At 49.6% G+C, this 20,622-nt stretch overlaps 5 protein-coding genes across 5 annotated transcripts; 3 read left to right on the top strand and 2 right to left on the bottom strand.

Annotated features, from left to right (window-relative positions):
* Positions 1-1,568: 1,568 nt before the first annotated feature.
* Positions 1,569-3,121, bottom strand: SCP_0404430 (hypothetical protein; the record flags this gene model as incomplete). The annotated part of the gene is made up of 4 exons (XM_027757177.1): positions 1,569-1,598; positions 1,671-1,767; positions 1,829-1,896; positions 2,168-3,121. 4 exons carry the CDS (start codon positions 3,119-3,121, stop codon positions 1,569-1,571), a joined length of 1,149 nt encoding a protein of 382 aa, XP_027612978.1.
* A 7,066-nt stretch (positions 3,122-10,187) lies between these two features.
* On the bottom strand, positions 10,188-11,832 carry SCP_0404420 (hypothetical protein; the record flags this gene model as incomplete). Its single annotated transcript, XM_027757176.1, has 2 exons — positions 10,188-11,732; positions 11,797-11,832. 2 exons carry the CDS (start codon positions 11,830-11,832, stop codon positions 10,188-10,190), a joined length of 1,581 nt encoding a protein of 526 aa, XP_027612977.1.
* Positions 11,833-13,223: 1,391 nt separating this feature from the next.
* Positions 13,224-15,746, top strand: SCP_0404410 (predicted protein; the record flags this gene model as incomplete). The annotated part of the gene is made up of 5 exons (XM_027757175.1): positions 13,224-13,559; positions 13,609-14,638; positions 14,726-14,914; positions 14,976-15,163; positions 15,219-15,746. The coding sequence occupies 5 exons, from the start codon at positions 13,224-13,226 to the stop codon at positions 15,744-15,746; spliced, it is 2,271 nt and encodes a 756-aa protein (XP_027612976.1).
* A 115-nt stretch (positions 15,747-15,861) lies between these two features.
* SCP_0404400 (hypothetical protein) lies at positions 15,862-16,089 on the top strand (the record flags this gene model as incomplete). Its single annotated transcript, XM_027757174.1, has 1 exon — positions 15,862-16,089. The coding sequence occupies one exon, from the start codon at positions 15,862-15,864 to the stop codon at positions 16,087-16,089; it is 228 nt and encodes a 75-aa protein (XP_027612975.1).
* A 2,026-nt stretch (positions 16,090-18,115) lies between these two features.
* On the top strand, positions 18,116-20,162 carry SCP_0404390 (KNR4/SMI1 -like protein; the record flags this gene model as incomplete). The annotated part of the gene is made up of 3 exons (XM_027757173.1): positions 18,116-18,282; positions 18,342-19,239; positions 19,299-20,162. 3 exons carry the CDS (start codon positions 18,116-18,118, stop codon positions 20,160-20,162), a joined length of 1,929 nt encoding a protein of 642 aa, XP_027612974.1.
* Between the last annotated feature and the right edge of the window lie 460 nt (positions 20,163-20,622).

The raw sequence follows: 20,622 nt of genomic DNA, 5'->3' as shown, positions 1-20,622 counted from the left end.
GTTGACGTGGTTGCGCGAGGTAAGTTTTTCTTGTGATTTCCACATTGTCGCGATCCCTGTGGATGGCAGAGGTTGGACCCTCATTCATCATCCAGCGTGCTGTCCCTTAACAGCATGTCACGTCCACCCCGTTCGTTCCATAGCATGGGCCTTGAGTCCGCTTGGCAGGATATTGCACAGCTCACGGTGTCCCTCTTTTCATCGCACCAATGCCGTACTTGTTCTCAAATTTTCTCACTAATAGATGTGCCATGAGGTGAACCACCAGGTGATCTTCTGCAGTGTTGGTGTTGGACTATCCGCACTTTGATGTGTGCGTGATCGGGCTTGCCTTCCTGGTGTTGCTCGGCATGCTGAGTGCAGGTCAGTGTTCTTACTGCACACATGTACACACAACCTGATCGGTGTGGAAAAATGGCCGCATTGATGGCGCTAATAGTGCGTCTTCTCTGTTCTTGCATAGATGTATAGAGTGAGCTGAATGAAGTGGTCAGGCAGATGTGAGCAGTGCTTTTGGTTATCGCTATCTGACTGAGGACCACCATCACAGCATTATTGAGTGAGACCGGTAGGCTGTAAATGCAAGTGTGGCATCGGGGGAGTTTATCATTGTGTAGTAGACACTGGGGACTGTTCAATTACAGTCGCTATCAAATATATTTAATTTGCTCTCCAGCTTTATCTCCCTACAGAGTGCTACACAGGCTACAGTGACATGGCACTTTCACCCAACCTTCAATTATATTGTCCAGCATCGTTTGCAAGTCTTACTATGTTGCACTACAAAGCTCAAGCAGGTGACTACAGAGCACTATGTATAGGGGGACCTGCGACAGCGCTACCGTGACAATGTAGCCTATGTTGCACTACAGCGCTTGTGGGAATCTTCCTGATGTAGCGTCACCTCCCAGTCTACCTGGATGCCGTCAAACATGACTCACGACATATGGCGCGCATGTCCCCGATATCATACGCCAATGTTAACGACATACTAATTAATCAATGTGTGTCCCGCTCGTCTTTCATATGCGGGTGGTCTATCCATCAAGTGGTCATGCCCAGTCAAAACGTCGAAAATTTAGGTCCAATGGTATCGAATAGTGGCACAGTATTTACTGCCGTGTGATGACATTTGATGTCGATAGAAAAAATGAGACTGGAATGATTGATATCAACTTACATCAGATGCAGTCAAATATTTTCAGGGGATACGATGTGAATAGATGTCATTCGATGATTTTACCTACGAGTCAGTTCACGCGAGCACATTACTTTGAATGCTGTCAATTACCATACCAGCATGCAGTTGAATACTGTCGAATCTCATTGACACACTTCTGAAGCTACGCGAGCAAACACCCTCGAATACCACCAAATGCTATATATTAAATGGATGTACTGTAAACTGTAGCATCGAGAATCAGAAAAGACTTCCGCAGCCACAACTTTCAAATCCTCAGACCGGCAGTGTACGCGGTATCCTTCTACGCCCTGTGCGCCTTACGCTGTTGTGATTTCAGTGAGACTTTAGCTCTTCTAAGTCAAGCTCAGATGAAACATACCAATTTTCACTTGGCCGCTACTTCTGCTTTAAGTGCCTATGGTAAATGAGACATCAGATTAGCTTAGACTACAATGAGAACATATACAGGAGAAGACACTGGACTCACATCACGGTCAGCAGGGGAGAGTGTCGAGAATGCCGATTGGTACTCTGTAAAGAGACCGTCGGGGTTCTCTTTGATCATGCGACCCATAAAAAGATTCCTGTCAATGAGAGTGTGGCCACCATCAGTACAATACAAACAAAAGAGAAAAATATACTCACTGTTCACTGATGACATCAGGCTTGTACTTTGATGCAGCCTTCGCCGCACCCTTTGATGAACCCTTTGCCTTTAAGTTCACATTGGTGGTCGTTGCCTCGATGGTATTCACAGAAACCGGGGGGGGGGGGGGGGGGGGGGGGGGAGGGGCGCTAGCAGATGTTGAGTCTCCCGAGTTTTGTGTTTGTCGAGGTTGACGAAGTGTGATTCCACTTGTTAATAAAGTCAGGTTATGCGGCAACAGAATTGAATGTGTGAAACTCACAATGGTTTGATGATGAGAATAATCTGACTGTGAGATTTATGATCTGATTCTCAACGGAGAGTGTGAATACACGCACCTTCGTGTTTGGAGGAAGATTTGATGGAAGAGAATTCAATGTTGAGGCGACCCCCTCGTGCTCGGAACTTGTCATCTCAATATTCGCATCCATCGACACTGTGATCCCTGTCGAGGTCTCATCACCGACCGTCATGCTGCTCATTGAGCTATGTTCGCTAGTCGACTTGTTCACCGCTGTCAACACCGTCTCATCCGTATTGCCTACCGTCGCCACTTCACTGCTCTGGTCGGCCATGCTCTGTGGTACTGTCTCACTTGACACCACTTCACGCATCTCACCTATCGTGCTCAGGCTTGATGCTGCCGCCTCGCTCTTCTCAGCCAGCATGCTTGATGCCAACCTCTTGCCTTTCTCACCTGTTCTACTTGGCACTGCCTTGCCTTTCTCACTCACTGTGGCTCGCATCTCCCGCTCTGCACCCCAGAAGTTGTCAATATCCCGCACCTGCATCGGGACCACAGTCATCACCTCATCCTCGCCTGTCGCAGGTGTCCTGCCATCGTGGGTATTATTTGATGCGGTACCACTAAAATCTGGGATGGGAGAGAAGTGAGGAGCCTTGACCTGGAGAATAGCTGGTGTCGAATGGCGTACAGATGCACAGATCAGAGAAGGCGAGGAAATTATGAGGACAGGGTTTGACTGTAGTAGATAATTTGCGGGTGGTTGATCCGAGCCCGAGACAACGACCATTGTTGATGTGGATGCCCCGCTGTTCCGATTTCTAGGCTTCTTCTGCTTCGGCTCAATTTCAGGCAGCGTAGATGGCTCAGATTCCTGCCTGTGTTTGGTGGGCACCAAAGTCTGGTCATGACTAGCACTGAGCATTAGATCAAACAGCTCATTCTTGATAGAGTCGCCCTTGGATCCATGGTTTGTCTGGAACCCAGGGTATACTTGGGAGATGAGCATGTCGATCTTCCACATGCCTCCTTGGCAGTATAGAAGCATGGGGAAGCGACGAGCGAGGGTGGCATGTAGGTAGACACGTGCTTCGTGACCGAGGGCTGTCGAGACTGGTGCTGCTTGACCACTCCATACAAGTGAGTGCAACAGAGAGGTTACCGTTGTGCAAATCTCCTTGGCAACGTGACCACATACCGATTCTCCAGTTTCATCCTCGATGTAAAGCTGACCTGTATTTATATCCTCAGAGTGAGGACCCTGTTTGCGAACTTTGGGCTTCTCACGTGAAGTCCAATCCGACCTGACCTTGTAGCGAATATAAGCAGGCAAAGGCGATACCTCAGGAAAGTCGAGACTAAGGCCAAGCACAACACGACTGTGAGAACATGGAGCTACACCTGGTGTTACTGATCTAGATGTTGGTGCAGAAGTGCTGGGAACGTCAGGAGGGTAGGGATTTGTGCTGATAAGTTGAGGTACTCGTTCGATAAGCTCATCATATAGCTTCCTGCATGCCGGTGTCAGTAAACAACAGATGGGGATTGGAAGAGAGACTGACTTGTATAAAACAAACTGGGTATGTAAACTAGCCTTCTCTAATGCAAGACGCTTGACCTGTTGTAACCGCACAAGATATGCGCTATTGCGAGAATGAATGAGTGTATCGTGGTCTGCCTGAGAAACATAATGGATCTGCAATTCTTGGTATTCATTACTATTAGAGTCGTAGGCTAAGGATATGTTGGGCTGAGTGTGTATTAATGCATCTCGAAATCTGAGCGGATTTTAACAGATGTAGCTTATCTGGGGTGAGAATGCACGCTCCTGTTGTGAGGCATAGAGCCCTCAATTGTGATGTGAGCCAATGATGCCAGGTAAAATACTGTCAATTGTGCTTAGAGCTGGACTAGAAGACACTGAAGTCGATGACTCGAAGTCCAAAAGGGAGGTAGTACTGCTAATAAGAACGTCGTTTGGGACAGGACTTTTGGAGAAGCTCCGAACTGACAAGAGGTGTGAAGACATTAGTAAGGGGGGATAGAATACCCAGCAGAGATTGAGTACACCAGTGCACACAGCTGTATTTAGTGCATGCCCTGGTGTGATGGTAGAGACTCGACGAGAAGACTGTGATGGTCCTACTATGTGGCAACGGCACTTCTTTCTCTTTCGGGAAATGCACTGTGCACTTTGCAGACTTCACAACAATGTCCTGCATTTCGTTAGGCAAATTGGACTTCAGAACAACTAAGTGAAACAGTCTAACTGTAGTAGCCTACTATTAGATATCAGTCTAAGTAAGGTATTTCTCCATCAGTTTCTACGAGGGGCTCGTCTGCTTCACTCATACACCCGATATCTGCTCCGAGTTTGTCCATAGCAAAGTATGTCGCATGCATTCCATGCACACATGAGAGTGAAGCACAAGTCATAGTGATACATGCAATGATCTCCTTTACATTGATGACAGCCAGAGCGTTGTCATTTCCCGCGCAAGTTGCCCAAACTGTCCCGGAGGATGCTCGGAGTAGCGAAGGATTCGGGGGTCCGTATAGAGACACAAGAGCAAGAGTATGATCCTTGTTGTCAACCTTGAACTGAAAATAATAGAGGACTTCGGCAAACTTAAGCTTTGAATTTACTTCGAACTAATGATGGCTAATTTAGTCTTCGTCGTTCGTACAGCAGAAACAGCCATAATAGACGCACCTTGACATTGCGTGAGATACGTGATTGATCATTTTCGATCTCCTTCCATGCACTGCGACAGATTTGCCCATTTGGAAGGTGACATCGTGCCCAACGTTGCACGCAGGACTCTTCCGACACCCAATCCTGGCATGCCTGAGCTCCACCAACTTTCTCCAAGTATTCCAAGATAGCGATTTCTTCGCAATTTCGCACCACTCGGGGTCGATCTTCACGAGAATGAAGCAAGATGTACCCATTGCCAAGATCACGAATATGTGTGTTGCGGGAGGTGCCTGTTTTGTTGCCAGGGTCTAAGTCAGGGAGCATAGCTTTAAGACCATTGACTTGAGCCTGACGAAGTGTGCGCTGTGCAAGGTTTGCGAAAGGTTTTGATGGCTGCCTAATCTCGGCACCTAGGTCCCCAATAGTACGTTCCATTGTGAACTGTGATGAGCAGATAAGAGGGCCAATTCAGCAAGTCTCAGTTGCAGCATGGGTACCTGCATGCATACATTGTGGCGAAAAATGCATTCGAGAGACCTTGCGCTGAATATATAGCTCCTCGAACTCATAGTCAAAGTCCGACAGCAGTTGATGGGCTTTTGCATGCTGTATGGCATCACTGTGGCACTGGAAAATAATTCATACACCAGCCACGAGTTTGCAGAAGTTCCACCAGTATTTGTCAGGAAGTTTTCCATGAAGAAGAGCTGGTGCGAGGCCGTACAACCAGTGAAGAAATTCCCAGCACTTATACCCACTGGAGATCTTTTCAGCGGGATTACGAGGAGGGCGATCAAATGAACTGGGAAGAAATTGTTTTGCCGCTGCGACCTGCTCGCCATGCTGTTTCCATACATCCCCAACCAGACATATCCAATCCCATGTATCCTTGCTATTGTCACGGGGGCCAGTCCTGCCACCGTACATCCGGTTCGTCATCGTCAGTGACTAGGCCTTCGCAAGGGCTCAAGTCAATCGTGAGGGGTCCGACCTCCAGTCATAGCGATGACCAGAGGTCGGCCCAGTGGAGTAGACTTATGAACACTTGGCCGCTGTCTGCGGACCAAGGTCGATCTGTCGCACAGATGTAGATGGTAAAACTGGTTGATGTGTAACCAGGACAAGATGGGGACTCCGGCTTGTCCTCTCGGTCTTATATACGAGTACAGGCGTCTGTCTACCTGTAATACTAGAACTACGATTGGTCCATCGGTATCAATACAAGGGCACAGGGTTCGTATACCTGTCCCACGGTCGTGAGAATGCTGAGTCAGTCATGACTCTGCGTGAGAGACAATCTGTCCATATGGAGATAAGGTCGTGCTGCAAAGACAAGGCAGCAGCGGGGTCGTCGTGCATCTAGCGCATGTATCAGGGTCTAGGGCCATGCCCATGAGGTTCGGTATCTGTATCGTAAGGGTAAGGCAAAGGTGAGGCAAACATGCCTTTGTCGCATGTGTGATAGGAAGTGCGTCCTGTGTCTGGATCTTGTACATGAGGTAAACATGCCTTGAGCACAAGGCGCATATCATCAGATGATCTGGTAGATCCGTGCCGGGTAGATAAGGGCGATGACCATGATGACATCATGGTCATGTGGTCGGTGACGTCATTGTCACATGGTCAGTCTAGGCTCTGTGACGTCATTGTCACGTGATCGGTAAAGGTAGAGGCGGAAGTCGTCCACGCGTTCCTCAGAGAGGAGCTTTGTAACATCAGCTCCCATTCAGGTCTTCAATTCCCTGGATTGAAGTCGTCAAGAAAGTCGGTAGGGAAATGGAGTGGAGAAATTCCATGTATCGTTGTTCATCGTGTCATGTCATCGCATGATTCTGGGTAAATCAGAGGCGGAAAATGAAAAAATTAACCTGGGTGTTAATCCAGCTTCGCAAACTTCGTTTTGCTTGTCGCTCGCATCCCTTTAGGACTGCTCGCTCCAACTGCAAGTCTTCTGTTCGTCTTCTTCTCATAAGCTATTCAGCTATGTTCATCGTCTTCCATTAGTCTTGTTTCTTTTGTGCTTTCGCACAGTGAATGGTCAACTCGCGTTGCCCATTCTTCCCTACTACTATCCCCTATCATAGTCTTGTTTCTTTGTGCTTTCGCACGGTGAATGGTCAACTCGCGTTGCCCATTCTTCCCTACTACTACCCCGGCCTAAAAATCAGGAGGGCTCATAGTGTAGTGATGTCTTCAAAAATTCGCAAGATGGAAAGAGAGTGTGGTGGAAGGGAGGAGGGGGGGAAAAAATTTGCCCTTGTGGGAGGGTTCCTCGTCCTCAATTACTCTTGTCGTTCCTCGACTCTGCTCGTCACTCCTCGATTCCATTCGTTCCTCGTCACCTGGGCACTCGGGCTCATTCCTTTGGCTCGGATATGCATCCTCGCCTACTATCCCCTATCAGCTCCCATTCAAAAAAACCAGATACCCTGGATCTGAAACCGATAAAAACAGGTAACAAATCGTAAAGGGAAAAAGAGGGTGGGCAGCAAGGGTCTTCTAGTTTCGAGTCATTGCGGACAAATATCGTCTTCTAGTTTTAAGTCATTGCGGACAAGTATCGTCTTCTAGTTTCAAGTCATTGCGGACAAGTATCGTCTAGTTGGCTGGTCATCGTCAATGCCAGCATGGTTAATCGTCTTCTGGTGAGTGATAGCTCCCATTCAGGTTTCATGTCCAGTTTCATGTCTTCATCATTAAAGTACCCCGGCCTAGGTTTGAACTACCCCGGCCTAGCATGATACTTCATCGAATATTTCATGTCGGGTCTTGTCGTGTGTTGGTGTCGAATGAAATCGACTACCTCCATCCATATTCCATGGATGCCCTATTCATCGCTGTGTCGTATATCGAATTTCATCTGTTTGTCAAGTTTATTCTTCCAGATGATGAGACAACAGTCTACATCAAATCCAAGGATCGGCCGTGACCCAGTATCCTTTCTATTCATGGGGAACTACCCCACACATGTCATCAAAAGTGCCATATCGAAGGCTGTCATTCATAGTAGTTTTGCCCATCGAGATCTGTCTGATCGTCGAGGGTTGCTAGACCTGTTTAGGCATCTAGCATCGGGTGTCGTCATCGTGGTGGTCAACAAAGGACCGTCTGGGACTTCCAGACATCATCGAATGAGTCATGTCTGTCTGATCATGCTCGAGTCGTCATCGTGGTGGTCAACAAAGGACCATTAGGGGTTTCCTAATATCAGGTGTCGTTATCGGGGATTGGAGTGTCATGTACCGTTGACTCCAAGTCGTTCTTCGGTGATATAATCTCTTGTTAAGTTCAATCATCAGGCTAATCGTCGCCTCATCGAACCTTTGGCCTAGATTCGGTATAGATCATTGGTTTATACGGAGAGCCAGGATCCGTCTTCCGTCAGAACCTTTTACTATGTCATTCAAGGTTCATCCAGGTTCAGTTTCTTTATCGTCGAGAGCTGTGATCGACGGTCATCGTTCAGATTCTTTTGTTACATCAGGATCTTCTTCGGATTGTCGGTTTCTTTAATGTCGAGAGCCTCTTCGACAGGGAATGGTTTTGAAGTGTCAACTCGCGGTATCTTCAAACATTCCATGGTCATCAACTCGTAATGGCATCGAGTTGTCAATCTTTCTGCACCCCAGGTAACTCGCCATGCAGGGTGTTCTCAGCCAAGATCTATCGTTTGTTTATAGTGGAGAGCGAGTGTCCACTTGCTCAGTCCGAGCTCCCATTCAGGGATCACAATCATCAAATGGTCATCAGATCGGACTCAATTAAGAGTCTACGGTTTATACGGGTTGCCGTTCCCGGGATCAATCTGCACCGTGGGTATCTCGCCGCACTCGGTGTTGTCAGCCATGATCATCAAGTGTGCGACTTAAGTCCTTCGTCAAAGGCTGCGCACCGTCCTCAGTTCATCACGGTCCATAGAATCGGTACTAATTCTACGGTGGCCAAACCTTTCCGATTCGCAGTCACATGCAGCTCGTACATGTCTTTGATTATTACACATGTCGTAGCTTTCCTCGCATGAGGGGATTCGACCCCTGAGAGTCACCCAATGAAGGGTAAACTCTTGAGAGTTCGTCTCGGACAAGGTGCCAATAAATTGTCTTTCGAAAATCTGGTCTCACCTAGGAATGACCAGACAAGTGTCTTCTTCGTTGTTCCAATGTTGGATATCGAGAGAATAGAGTGTCAATCGCGGTATCTCCATCTCTGTCATCACAGGTGTCCTAATGTCAATGGACAAGGTCAAAGTCATCAAGTGCAAGGTATCTGTCGCCTTGTTCGGTCAAGAGAGCTGTCTGTTCATGACACAGTCGCTGTCTGCGAACTGGTCGAAGTCATCATCGTCGTTCCAATGTATCATGACATGGTCACTGTCTGTGAACCAGTCAAGTCAGGGTCATCAGGCTCTAAAGCATAGGAGCTTGAGCCAAGGAAAGAGATCTTGTCCTAATGTCATGGGACAAGATCGAGGTCAAAGGACACAGTCGCTGTCTGCGAACTGGTCAAAGTCATGACACGGTCACTGTCTGTGAACCGGTCGAGGTCAAAGGTCGTCATCAAAGAGTGTGTCGGCTCTAAAGCATAGAAGCTTGAGCAAGGAAAAATTATCTTGTCCTAATGTCACGGGGGCCAGTCCTGCCACCGTACATCCGGTTCGTCGTCGTCAGTGACTAGGCCTTCGCAAGGGCTCAAGTCAATCGTGAGGGGTCCGACCTCCAGTCATAGCGATGACCAGAGGTCGGCCCAGTGGAGTAGTCTTATGAACGCTTGGCCACTGTCTGCGGACCAAGGTCGATCTGTCGCACAGATGTAGATGGTAAAACTGGTTGATGTGTAACCAGGACAAGATGGGGACTCCGGCTTGTCCTCTCGGTCTTATATACGAGTACAGGCGTCTGTCTACCTGTAATACTAGAACTACGATTGGTCCATCGGTATCAATACAAGGGCACAGGGTTCGTATACCTGTCCCACGGTCGTGAGAATGCTGAGTCAGTCATGACTCTGCGTGAGAGACAATCTGTCCATATGGAGATAAGGTCGTGCTGCAAAGACAAGGCAGCAGCGGGGTCGTCGTGCATCTAGCGCATGTATCAGGGTCTAGGGCCATGCCCATGAGGTTCGGTATCTGTATCGTAAGGGTAAGGCAAAGGTGAGGCAAACATGCCTTTGTCGCATGTGTGATAGGAAGTGCGTCCTGTGTCTGGATCTTGTACATGAGGTAAACATGCCTTGAGCACAAGGCGCATATCATCAGATGATCTGGTAGATCCGTGCCGGGTAGATAAGGGCGATGACCATGATGACATCATGGTCATGTGGTCGGTGATGTCATTGTCACATGGTCAGTCTAGGCTCTGTGACATCATTGTCACGTGATCGGTAAAGGTAGAGGCGGAAGTCGTCCACGCGTTCCTCAGAGAGGAGCTTTGTAACAGCTATCCTCATTCTTTGTGTCACATTCCATGAGACCACGCCAGAGCTTTTGGAGAAGATCTGGAATATTTATTCCGAAGAGATGCATGATGTCTCCAGGGAATAGAAGGGGAACGGGAAGGGTACAACTCGGTGCCAAGCCACAAAAGATACTAGACTTGGAGAGTCCAGTCTCGAGCCGCCGTGCTTCATAGTTAGATGTCGATGTCGAAGCCTGAATGGAGAGTAAATCTTGCTTGTACTGTGCAGGTGATGCAGTCGGCAGATCGGATGGCTCATAGTCATCGTCGTCACAACCATGTTCACTATAATTGTCAGGCTTAAGACACACGGCATAGTAGTGTGAACCTCCCGGCTTTCTGCGACCCTTGCGCCCACATCTATTCCGGCATCCCTTTTTGCCGTGGTGGCCGACATAGCCAGTTAATTCAGGTGCACCAATGGCATCAGCTTCAGCTAAGAAAATCCACGGATGTGACTTAAATGTGACATCCTGAGAAGCATCCCAAATTGCCAAACCTTCATTTTGAAGTGCAGTGACATGATGCAAACCTGGGAACAATAATGAATCTGAATTTTTTGGCTTGTTAGGACCCGGTACGATGGCACCTGGCATGATATACTTCTTCTTATAGTGCTTGTCTGGAGAGACATCAACCAAAATCCAGATATAAATCCAGCAATTGGATGCCTTGTGCTCGTATAGCTGTGCTCCATCCATGGAGAAAATCAGGCAGACATCATCTGGTGCAATCTGACCATGTTGATAGGCATCCCAGAAGTCTGACCCATGAGGAATATCCTCGATGATATCCAACTTTCCGGACAGCTGAAGCTCTGCAAGAACATCTGCCATGATTTGCTTCTGATGCTGCATGTCAGCGACGCTCTCAGGTGAGCGAAATCGTGCCTGGATCTGGGGTCCAACAGGAAAGGTATTGAATTGCTGGCGTGGCTTTTTATCTCCACATGAAGCGAGAAGAATAGGATCATAGCAGTGTTTGTGACAGTAGGGACAAATGTCGAGGTCTTTGAATGGGCCGGTATAGCTGATACAGCTGTTCGGGCACATATCCTCAAGGATTGGAGTGATGCCGCTGATTTCTGCAACCTTCCTCTTGACACAGTGATGCGTAAGGATCTTGTCCTCTGGATGCCACTCCAGAATTGCCTCTCGCACCTCATTGTATATCTTTTCAGAGCCGTCTGTATCTGCAAGGAACAGCTTGATTGAAAGCTGTTCATCTGGAGTCAACGCCATCGGTTCAGTGAGAGGATGATGGAGCCGCCATTGTGTGCCTTTGTCAAGCTTCTCGTCTATCACTAGTGGGTTCGACTTTAGTTCATGAATGAACTTAAGGGCTGTGTCGATTACGGGGATACAAAATGTGGGAGCTTCATGAGTAGTTGGCAGCACTACCGCTGTACCGATAGGACCACCTGTGGGGACAGGGGGAACATTATCTGCAGCCATCGGTGGTAACTCCTGTCCACCGAGAGATCCGAATGCTTCAGCAGATGGATCCTAATAGCGGCAGCAGGAAGCTGTAATTAGTACGAGGATCTTATTCAGTAAACACTTGTCTTACTTGTTCGCTGAAATCAATGGCAGCATCGAGGACCATGTGTTCCTCTTCATGCAAAGGACCATCATCCGATGTGCTAGGAACAGGTGGAGTAGATGCTGTGTGGGATTCCTCACCATTCTCGACAAATTCTTGACGAGGACGGGATCATCTGCCAGTGGTCTCAGACTTAGATTCTTCAACTTGGCTGTACTTTCGACGGAGTACTCGGGTGCTTGGTACACAGTGAGCAGGGTCTGCTGGTGGGATTTTGCCCTCCCTCATCTGCACGTCGCATTCGCGCTTGTGCTGATACCAAGTCGAGCGCGAGCGCCAAAGTTTTCCGTCCTCCTGGCACTTCAAGCATCTGCAGTAGTACAAGGCACTGTCATCATCCTGTTGTGTGCTCATACCACGGATGCCAACCAATGTCAGAATAAGACTTAGCTTGGCAGACTGTACGAGTGATGGCACTGATATCAGACGCAAGCTACGGTAGCACAAATACGAAGTCTATTCGGATGAAATACATGTTGTGATACATGTGAGCCAGTAAGTGAGTCAATAACATTCGACTCCAGTGGACAGACAATAGAGAGCCCGCGGAAAGCTTGAGTAATAATGTTGTTGATGGTTGGTGTCACTGGGTGACGTTGTGCATGATTCAATGCTATTTGACCTTATTCGTGAGATTACACGCTCATTTGACGCCATTTGATCTAAATTTTCAACATTTTGACTGGGGGTCATGCTGCAGTGGCACCTCACTTTCAACTTGTGGGTGGCGATACCGGAGCTCCTGTCTGCTCAATAGCCGTGGTCTTGCCTCCCCGAAAAAGAGCATGATGCGACGAGATTTTGAACACTAATTCTATTGCATCTTTAGGGGATTACCTTACGGGGACCACAAGCGACGAGTTTGCTGTCCGTGTATGGTTTTGGCCTCCGTAAGTGCTGCTCTATCGTCGTGTTAGTACTGTAGCATTTCGACCAACCCGGCCACGGGTGTGACCTGTGACCACATCGGCCAACCTTGGTGTGACAGCAGACAGGACGGACAAACCGGCCAAGCCGGCCAAGTGACCTCGCAGCCGTGACCCACCACCACTGGCCAAGCAGTCAATTGGACCTCAGGTAGAACCAGAAAACTCAAGATATTACCCCGCAGACACCCTGGCGCCGCAGGCCGCCAGAAATTGGTTTTTGTGGACATTGGTCACACCCGGCCAGCATGGCTGTGACCCGTGACACCAGGTCAAAAACCGGCCGGCCAAGGTGCCTGTGACCTGTGACTGGCCGGGTTGGTCGAAATGCTACAGTAGTAGCCGTCGCTTGTTGAAATCGGCACGGGAAACGTGACTATGGCCCACTGACACGTGACCGCGTATTGACTTCCGAGTCGAGCGCACTTTCAACCACTTAATTGGACGTTGAACTTCCATCTATTCACCATGCCTCGTTCTCGCAAAACCTTCAATCACCGTGAAAACTCTACAACTCACGGCGCTCACACTTCTCGTCCTACAAATCCTGCAATAGCCACGCCGCTAGCCAAGAATAATTGTGAAAACAAGGTGTGGCAACAGGAGGACAATGACCAGGATGTCGACAGGCGGTATCGCGAATTCGCAGACTGTTCCGAATCCTTTATGATTGGTGCAATGCCTGTTGACCAGTTTCTAGAATTCCTGCCAAGGACTGATATGTCTGCTATGCCGCCTGCTGCAAAGGCATTCAAAGATGTGCCGGCAGAAGCTGACCACAGGCAGCAGATCATTGAACCATTGGTGCAGTATTTAGGCTTTTCTATCGATCACACATGCTGAAATATTACAGATAATTGCGCTCAATTGCGCCGGACGAGGTGCCGTGAAGTCTCGGCCACGATGTCCTGGATTTGTCTTCGTAGACACAACCTCATTCGGCGTGAATCGCGGGGAGATAGGCTCAATGACCCCCCATGTCTCCTGCTTCTCCGAAGAGGTCATTGACATGGCAAACCTGAAGTCAACAGTCACGAGCTCGCTTGCTTACGCCGACCTGTACATCGAAGTCCAGCAGCATCCTGGTCTGGACCCCTTCTCAGATCCAGCTCCTGGTGATGGTCGTCCCTCACACCATTTTTTTCTCATCACCGACAATGAAGGAATTCGAGAACGGGCTGAACAGGGCCTGGGGAGGAACGTTGCATGCGTGACCGAGGCGTGTGCTCGTCAACATCGCAGCTGCTACTTCTCTGTCGCGCTGTCTGGATCGCGCGTCCGGCTTATCCGCTGGGACCGCGCTGGAGCGATCGCCTCAGAATCGGTCGACCTGCACAACAATGCACGGCCTATCTGTGAATTCCTGTGGCGGTACGCCCATGCCTCGCAGTCGCAGCGTGGACATGATCCTACCGTTCAGTCCGTGACCAAGGAGGAGGAGAAGCTTTTCAGCGAATCAATCAAACGGCATGTCGAGTCCCAGCTGGGTTTTAGTGACCAGACAAGTCTGATTGCCGCCATGGCAGAACACTACAAGCCGGGAACCGTAGTTGCTGTTGCCATGGTCAACAACAGTTCTGAAGAGCGCAGACTCCTGGTATCTCGACCAGTGGTCTCGCCTGTCTCAATGATGGGTCGAGGGACAAGGGGTTATTGGGCTGTGGACGCAGGTAGCCCGACAGGAGCAGTATTCTTCCTAAAGGACACGTGGCGATGCAACAACGAATGTCAAACGGAGGGAGAGATTTTGGCGGATTTACATCGTGCTGGAGTACCTAATATTCCGCAGTTGATCTGTCACGGAGACGTCCTGGAACGACAGCCTCAGTTGAACATAAATAAAATCAAGGTAAAGGAAAATGGCTGCGTCGAAAGCGGTCAAGGTGTGTGTTCAAACCTTGGCCTACTCCTCCTTTGCAGCGTACACTGATAATCCACGCAATGTACGCGGTCTGATCGGTTTCGGCAAGCTCACTGGGTGTGCAAGCGTGAACGCGATCAAACTCTTTATGAATGCAATCGAGCTCCTTTTGAATGTGACCAAGCTCCTTTGCGCCCTCTCGTGCATTATCGACTCGTGTCGGGCACTGTCGGATATGGACTCCAACACTTCCAAGGGACACAGGAGCTTCTTTGTGGAACGTTTGACGCATATCAAGGCATGCAACTAGTTATATTTTCTGCTGCATCTTCCTCATTTTATCTTCTTGGCCTTTAAAGCGATCATGGGCGCCATGAATGTCGAAGACCCTGCAAAACGCAGGGTACATCGCAACGTCAGTCTACAAAATATCATCCTATTCAGGGATCCCAACGCAGTAGGCATGATACGGCGCGGATATCTTATTGATTGGAGCCTTTCATGTTTAGTAACAGCTGAGGGGAGGGCTCGCGATCCCGCAAACGTGGTGAGTATCAAATTTATCCAGAAGAAGTTTCTCAACACTGGCTTATCGCCCTTAGGGCACCTTCCAATTTATGTCACAGCGCTCGCTGAGTTGGAAGGAAGAAGCTCAGACGATCCAGGACGACATGGAGTCGCTGCTCTGGGTTGTACTGTATTGCAGCTTGTTGTGGTTAGATCATGATCTGCCACCGCAAGCTCTGTCCAAAGTGGTGGCCGACATTTTCGACCAACTTGTGATTCGTTTTGGCGAGGTTATGGCTGGCGAGGGCAAAATCTTCAACCAACTCGACCGGCGGTACACATCCAAAATTCATTTTTCGAACCCTACGATGCAACAATGGCTGGATGCGGCGATGGATTTCAATGCGCGGATGTGGGATCCTGCGAAACTCAATGCATTCTGGCAAGACTTTCTCGACACTCACGAGATATCGAACAATGACAGTCTCACGAACATTAATAGCTGTTCATCGCTGCCCTTCGCCTTCGTCTACTTCATCTACTTCGTCTACTACGTCGTCCGCGTCCGAGACTACCCGCGACAGAGTCATCTCACGAGTGTTAACGCCATCTCGTGTCCGTAGGCTCTCTTCATCCGCCACGCTGTCCGCTTCCGAGACTACACTCTCCGTGCCTGTGAAACCCCCTTCACGGAAAAAAAAGGTGATCGGCCAGCCCGTTGGTGCAAATTCAGAGCAAATGGTGAATTCTTCAGTACCTTCGGCGTCCCATGGAATTTACACAGGACCTATCACACGCTTGATGGCGAAGCGGAGGCAGATTGAGGCACAAGCATCTGGGGCAGGTTTCCAAGATCAGTCGGGACAGAGCCAGCTCAGCCCCCAACATTTGAGGCCCCGACCGACAAAGATCAACACGACTGACTCTGCGACACAAGGTCCCAAGTCGGGTAGGCGGAAGAAATGAGCCTCGGCGGCAGCACAGACCGGTGGTTGGTAGGGCTTGTTCTCTGACTTCCGTACATATGATTCGCGATCCCGCAACCAACTCTCTTCAGTACCTCTTATCCTACAGTTATAACAGTGACAGCATCTCACGAACGTTGAAGCTACTCGTCCGTCCACACTTTCGTCTTCATCCACTACGTCGTCCGCGTCTGAGACAAAGTCTCACGAGCGTTATTGCCTTCCTGTGTCCACAAGTGGCAGTCGAACCCCACTCACACAAATAACCTTATCCAATTCTTGGCGAGGTGGCTAGTGTCCTGTACCTACGTAGCTTCCCTACTCATGAGCTTGTTTGACGTCCCTGAGCGATCCAGAAGAGGTGAGTGAGAATACTGCCGACATCACACCAATGGAATCTCGACGCAACAGCGACCGGAGGTTGGATTACGCCAGGCAGCTCGGTCGGCACCAAGGACGACATTCACGGAGGTGTAGAGGTAAGGCAATGACGTCGAAACATAGTCATAAGCTTCTCCGCTTGCGGTGAATATTCTTTTCACTACATGAGCATCCTGACAACTAACATAGAAATGAAGAACTAAACCACGTAAAGCACCACCGAGCGCGTATCAGTTTGCAAATAAATTCGATTGTGACGGCTTCAATTCTACCAACAAAGATCGCTGGCGTTGACATGCATGACAATCTTGCAGCCGATTTTGAAATTAATAATGAAACATATCGCGATTAGTATGTGGATGTCTGCACACACGGCCTACAAGCTTGCCAGAGATATCCAGACTGCACCCACAATGCACTCAGAGAGAACTTTGGTGGGGCAATTGGCTCTCCATCGTTTTCTCCGACAGTGAACCTCTCTGAAAATATGCACGGCAGCAGAATCTGTAAGCGTCGATGAGCCAAAGAAACTCACGGATTTACTCGTCCATACCAACAAGTCATCTTGTACACGAATGAGCTCCCAGGCGATGGCGTCGGCGCGGACCTAACACGATTCTGTCAATGCAGAATGTGAATTGATACAGATTGTCTGTGAATAGCGTGCCACAGATCGCCCTTGTAAGTCTGACCCTTCCAGAGGTTTTCCCTGCTGATAACCGCGTACCCCGTTAATTCACCGTGGTCTCAAAGCGCTGGAGTAGGGATTTTGGGAAGTTAACGAAAAGTTCAAGTGACTAGACTCGTACCTGCCGGAATTATTTCCTCTCTCCGGATGACGAGAGGTACTCATTCACCGGGCCTCAAGGCCTTAACCGTGGAGATCACCCACCAATGAGCACTTGTATTCATAAATTTACTCAGACGTTGATGCCTGACCATCAAAAACTCACCGATGTGATGCCACACCCACGGCCGGAGTCATCGAATAGTGGATTGAAAAACGGTCCTTTGAATATAAGCTACAGTATCCCTTCCTCGTAGCGTTCATCTTCGTGTAAACTACCGTCGAGATCATCGTTATCCCCTGGACGGCCAAACGCCCGACAGAAGCAATCGGAAGGACACGATAACTGCACGCACCGTCTGAGACTGTGTCCGATGCAGCTGAATCTGCTGTTTCAGCCAAGTATTGACGGAGTAAGATTTACATTTGTCCAGTCGTCGTCCCCGTCGTCGTCGCTGAGCGCTAGCGGTACTGTATATACCGCGTGCAGCGTGTGACATCACGGAAGACCCGAGCCTATTCGGACTGGATTGGTTTTGTCAGGCCGTCTGCAGCACTAGTCTTCTCTCCTCCGCCGTCTGGACGTTCTGCACTCATTAACGGCTCTATTCTCGTTTAAATACTGTCGTTGCCGTGTTGGACCCAGTACACCCGGCGGTTGTTTCAGAAAGTTCCATAACAAGCCGGACGCGGGGCATCGGTTGTCGGGCGAGCTCCACCCTACCTCATCAATTCACGATTACTTGCACTTGTTCGTTGTGCCGTTTGAGCTCACCGACCTGTGGGTAGCCAGTGCAGTATGAGCTGGTTTGCAAGTCTTTTCTCGTCGTCAAGCAATACGCGCAACTCTCGCAAAGCCATGTCCTCCACCCACGAGGCGTTCAGCCTTCCCACCTCATCACCCGGCTTTCACCCCCATCCAGACGCATTCAACGGAGACTCATTAAGCACGCCGACGTCTGCTAACTCCTCGTATTCATACCCACCACAGACGTCCCCCGGCATATATGACATCGTTCCTAATATGTACGTCTCACTCGTCTGCTCGTAGCACTGCTCACTGAATAGCCTTCCAACGATTCCAGCTCACGTTCCAGGCAATCATCATCAATCCTTCCTCTTCATAGCGCGTCCCTTCCACCACTACCACCTTACCCTCCCTTGGCTGATACCTGGAATCGGCTACGCACGTGGCTTTCCAGAGAATACCCCGAACTAGGTGACACCCTCAATTACGGTATCTTGCCCCAGGACCTAGCGCAGATTGAGATGTCATTTGGTTTCGCGCTTCCGCCAACAGTTCGCGAATCTTATCTCTGTGTGGACGGCCAAGAGGCCGAATCCGCCGCAGGATGTTCAGAAGGTCTCTTCTTTGGGTTGACTCTGTTACCTTTGGAGGATGTTCTGGAGGAGTGGAGGTTCTGGAGAGAAGTCGACGAAGACCCAGCTACTGGCGCAAACGAGCAACTACGGCAGGTCATGCAGTCGATACCCTCAGGCTGGGTTAGGAAGGAGTACTCGTCGCGAGGATGGATCCCACTTGTCGCAGACAAAGCGGGTAATTACCTTGGCGTGGACATGCATCCTGGAGAAGGCGGCACGGTAGGTCAAGTAATCGTCTTCGGACGTGACTTTGATACCAAGGTAGTAATGTGGAGAGGTGACGGTGCGGGCGGCTGGGCGAAGTGGCTGGCGCACTTCGTAGACGAGCTGGAAAGCGGGGAGGGTTACGAGCTCGGTTCCAGCAGCGACGGAAGTGAGGGTAGCGAAGATTCTGTTGGCTATGAAAGCTACTTCTTCGACGGTATCGGTGGCGGTCAGGGTGATGGGGGAGGCGATGCGGGCACTGGAGGTCTGCGTTTGACTGGAGAGTACAAAGGGTGGAACGTTCTGGAAGCTTGGGCAGATCGCAGTGTACGGAGGTGGCAAGATGCTGGATTAATAGCATCGGATCCACCACTGTTACCATCGGGGAAGGGCAAGGTGAGAATATCTGGCCGTCTATCTCCTTCCCCGATGATGCCAATAACATCGTTCCACAGGTTGGGCCTGATACACTCTCGCTTGACCGTCTACAGATCGCTGCTTCCGCGAGCTCTGCGGCAGAGGTACCTATTCCTGTCCTCTCCGAGACCGAGGAAGAAACATCAGCGCTCGCAACCCCGCTCGGTAATGCGACAAACAAGAGTCATTACGCGCCTCGACAACCGATACCTACGATTTCGGTCACAAAGCCTCCAGCTCCATTACCCGTGGATCTCCCCACTCCGACTCTTATTGACCCGATGTCATCTATACCGGGCACTTCTGACTTGGAAGCAGGCGGAGACGTGATCATGCCGGAGATTGTTGAAGACCTTCATAGTACCTCTGCTTCACGACCGGAAGCTTCAAGACAGTCCACCGCTTCCACGATTGTGCCATTTACACCGGCGAGCAGATCTTTAACCGACTCCCCCGAGCCAATGGTGCCCAGTCAGCCTGCTACTGCTGCTGTACCGGCCATCGACTTACTCGCTAACTCCGCACCGACGTTGCAAGGTGCCTTTGATCAACCACTGAACCCGTCAACCGACACATCTCCCGATCATTCTACCAAGTCTGAGGAGGATTCCCCCGTAATTGTGAACGCAGAAGATGCCCGGGCGCAGAGTCCTGACCTGCCCATCAAACTCGTGGGCGGGGGTGGCATCTCGGGTGTCATTGACGAGTTGTCACAGAGCGATGTGGTGCTCGTAGATGAGTCAGAGGCTGAAGTTGCATCCTCCCATCCAAATGACTCTACGGCAGCCTCAAGCAGTAAACACGAGAAAAAGAAGAGCATATCTTCCGGTCTGAAGAAGATCGGTCAGCTTGGAGGCAAGCGGAAGAAGGACTCTGTTTCGTCGTCGAAGGGAAGTGGTTGATTGAACTGAAACACACTACCCTGGACATTCATACATTCATACCATTGCTCTGCAACCACTCATCCCTCTTTCATTACATGGTCACTTGACATTCGTGTGTACAGCTGCATCGTTTTCTGATACCCGTAGTTACAATCTAGTGAGTTTTGAGGTTTACGTGCTTGGGCACACGAGCGCATCCGATAATTTATAGTACGACTAGCGCAGAATTTATTTCCCTCATTCTGGTGCCCAATGTGCCTTCCTACTAGTAAATGTCTCCACCGCAGAGCCACTTGCGCCCACTGAGACTAAGCCGACGAGGTGTCCACTGTCACGGTCACGGACGTTAAGGCGGAGGTTTTGAGAAACTCGACTGCTTTGGCGGAGATTAAATTATCGAGCTTCCTACGGTCACGACGCGCTTGTGGCTGTTCGTGCTTCAATACCCCCAGCCACTTCGGTAATTATACCTGTGAAG

This window comes from Sparassis crispa, assembly GCF_003851025.1.
Source record: "Sparassis crispa DNA, contig_000003F, whole genome shotgun sequence".
Lineage (NCBI taxonomy): Eukaryota > Fungi > Basidiomycota > Agaricomycetes > Polyporales > Sparassidaceae > Sparassis > Sparassis crispa.
This window is presented reverse-complemented; position numbering and strand designations above follow the sequence as displayed.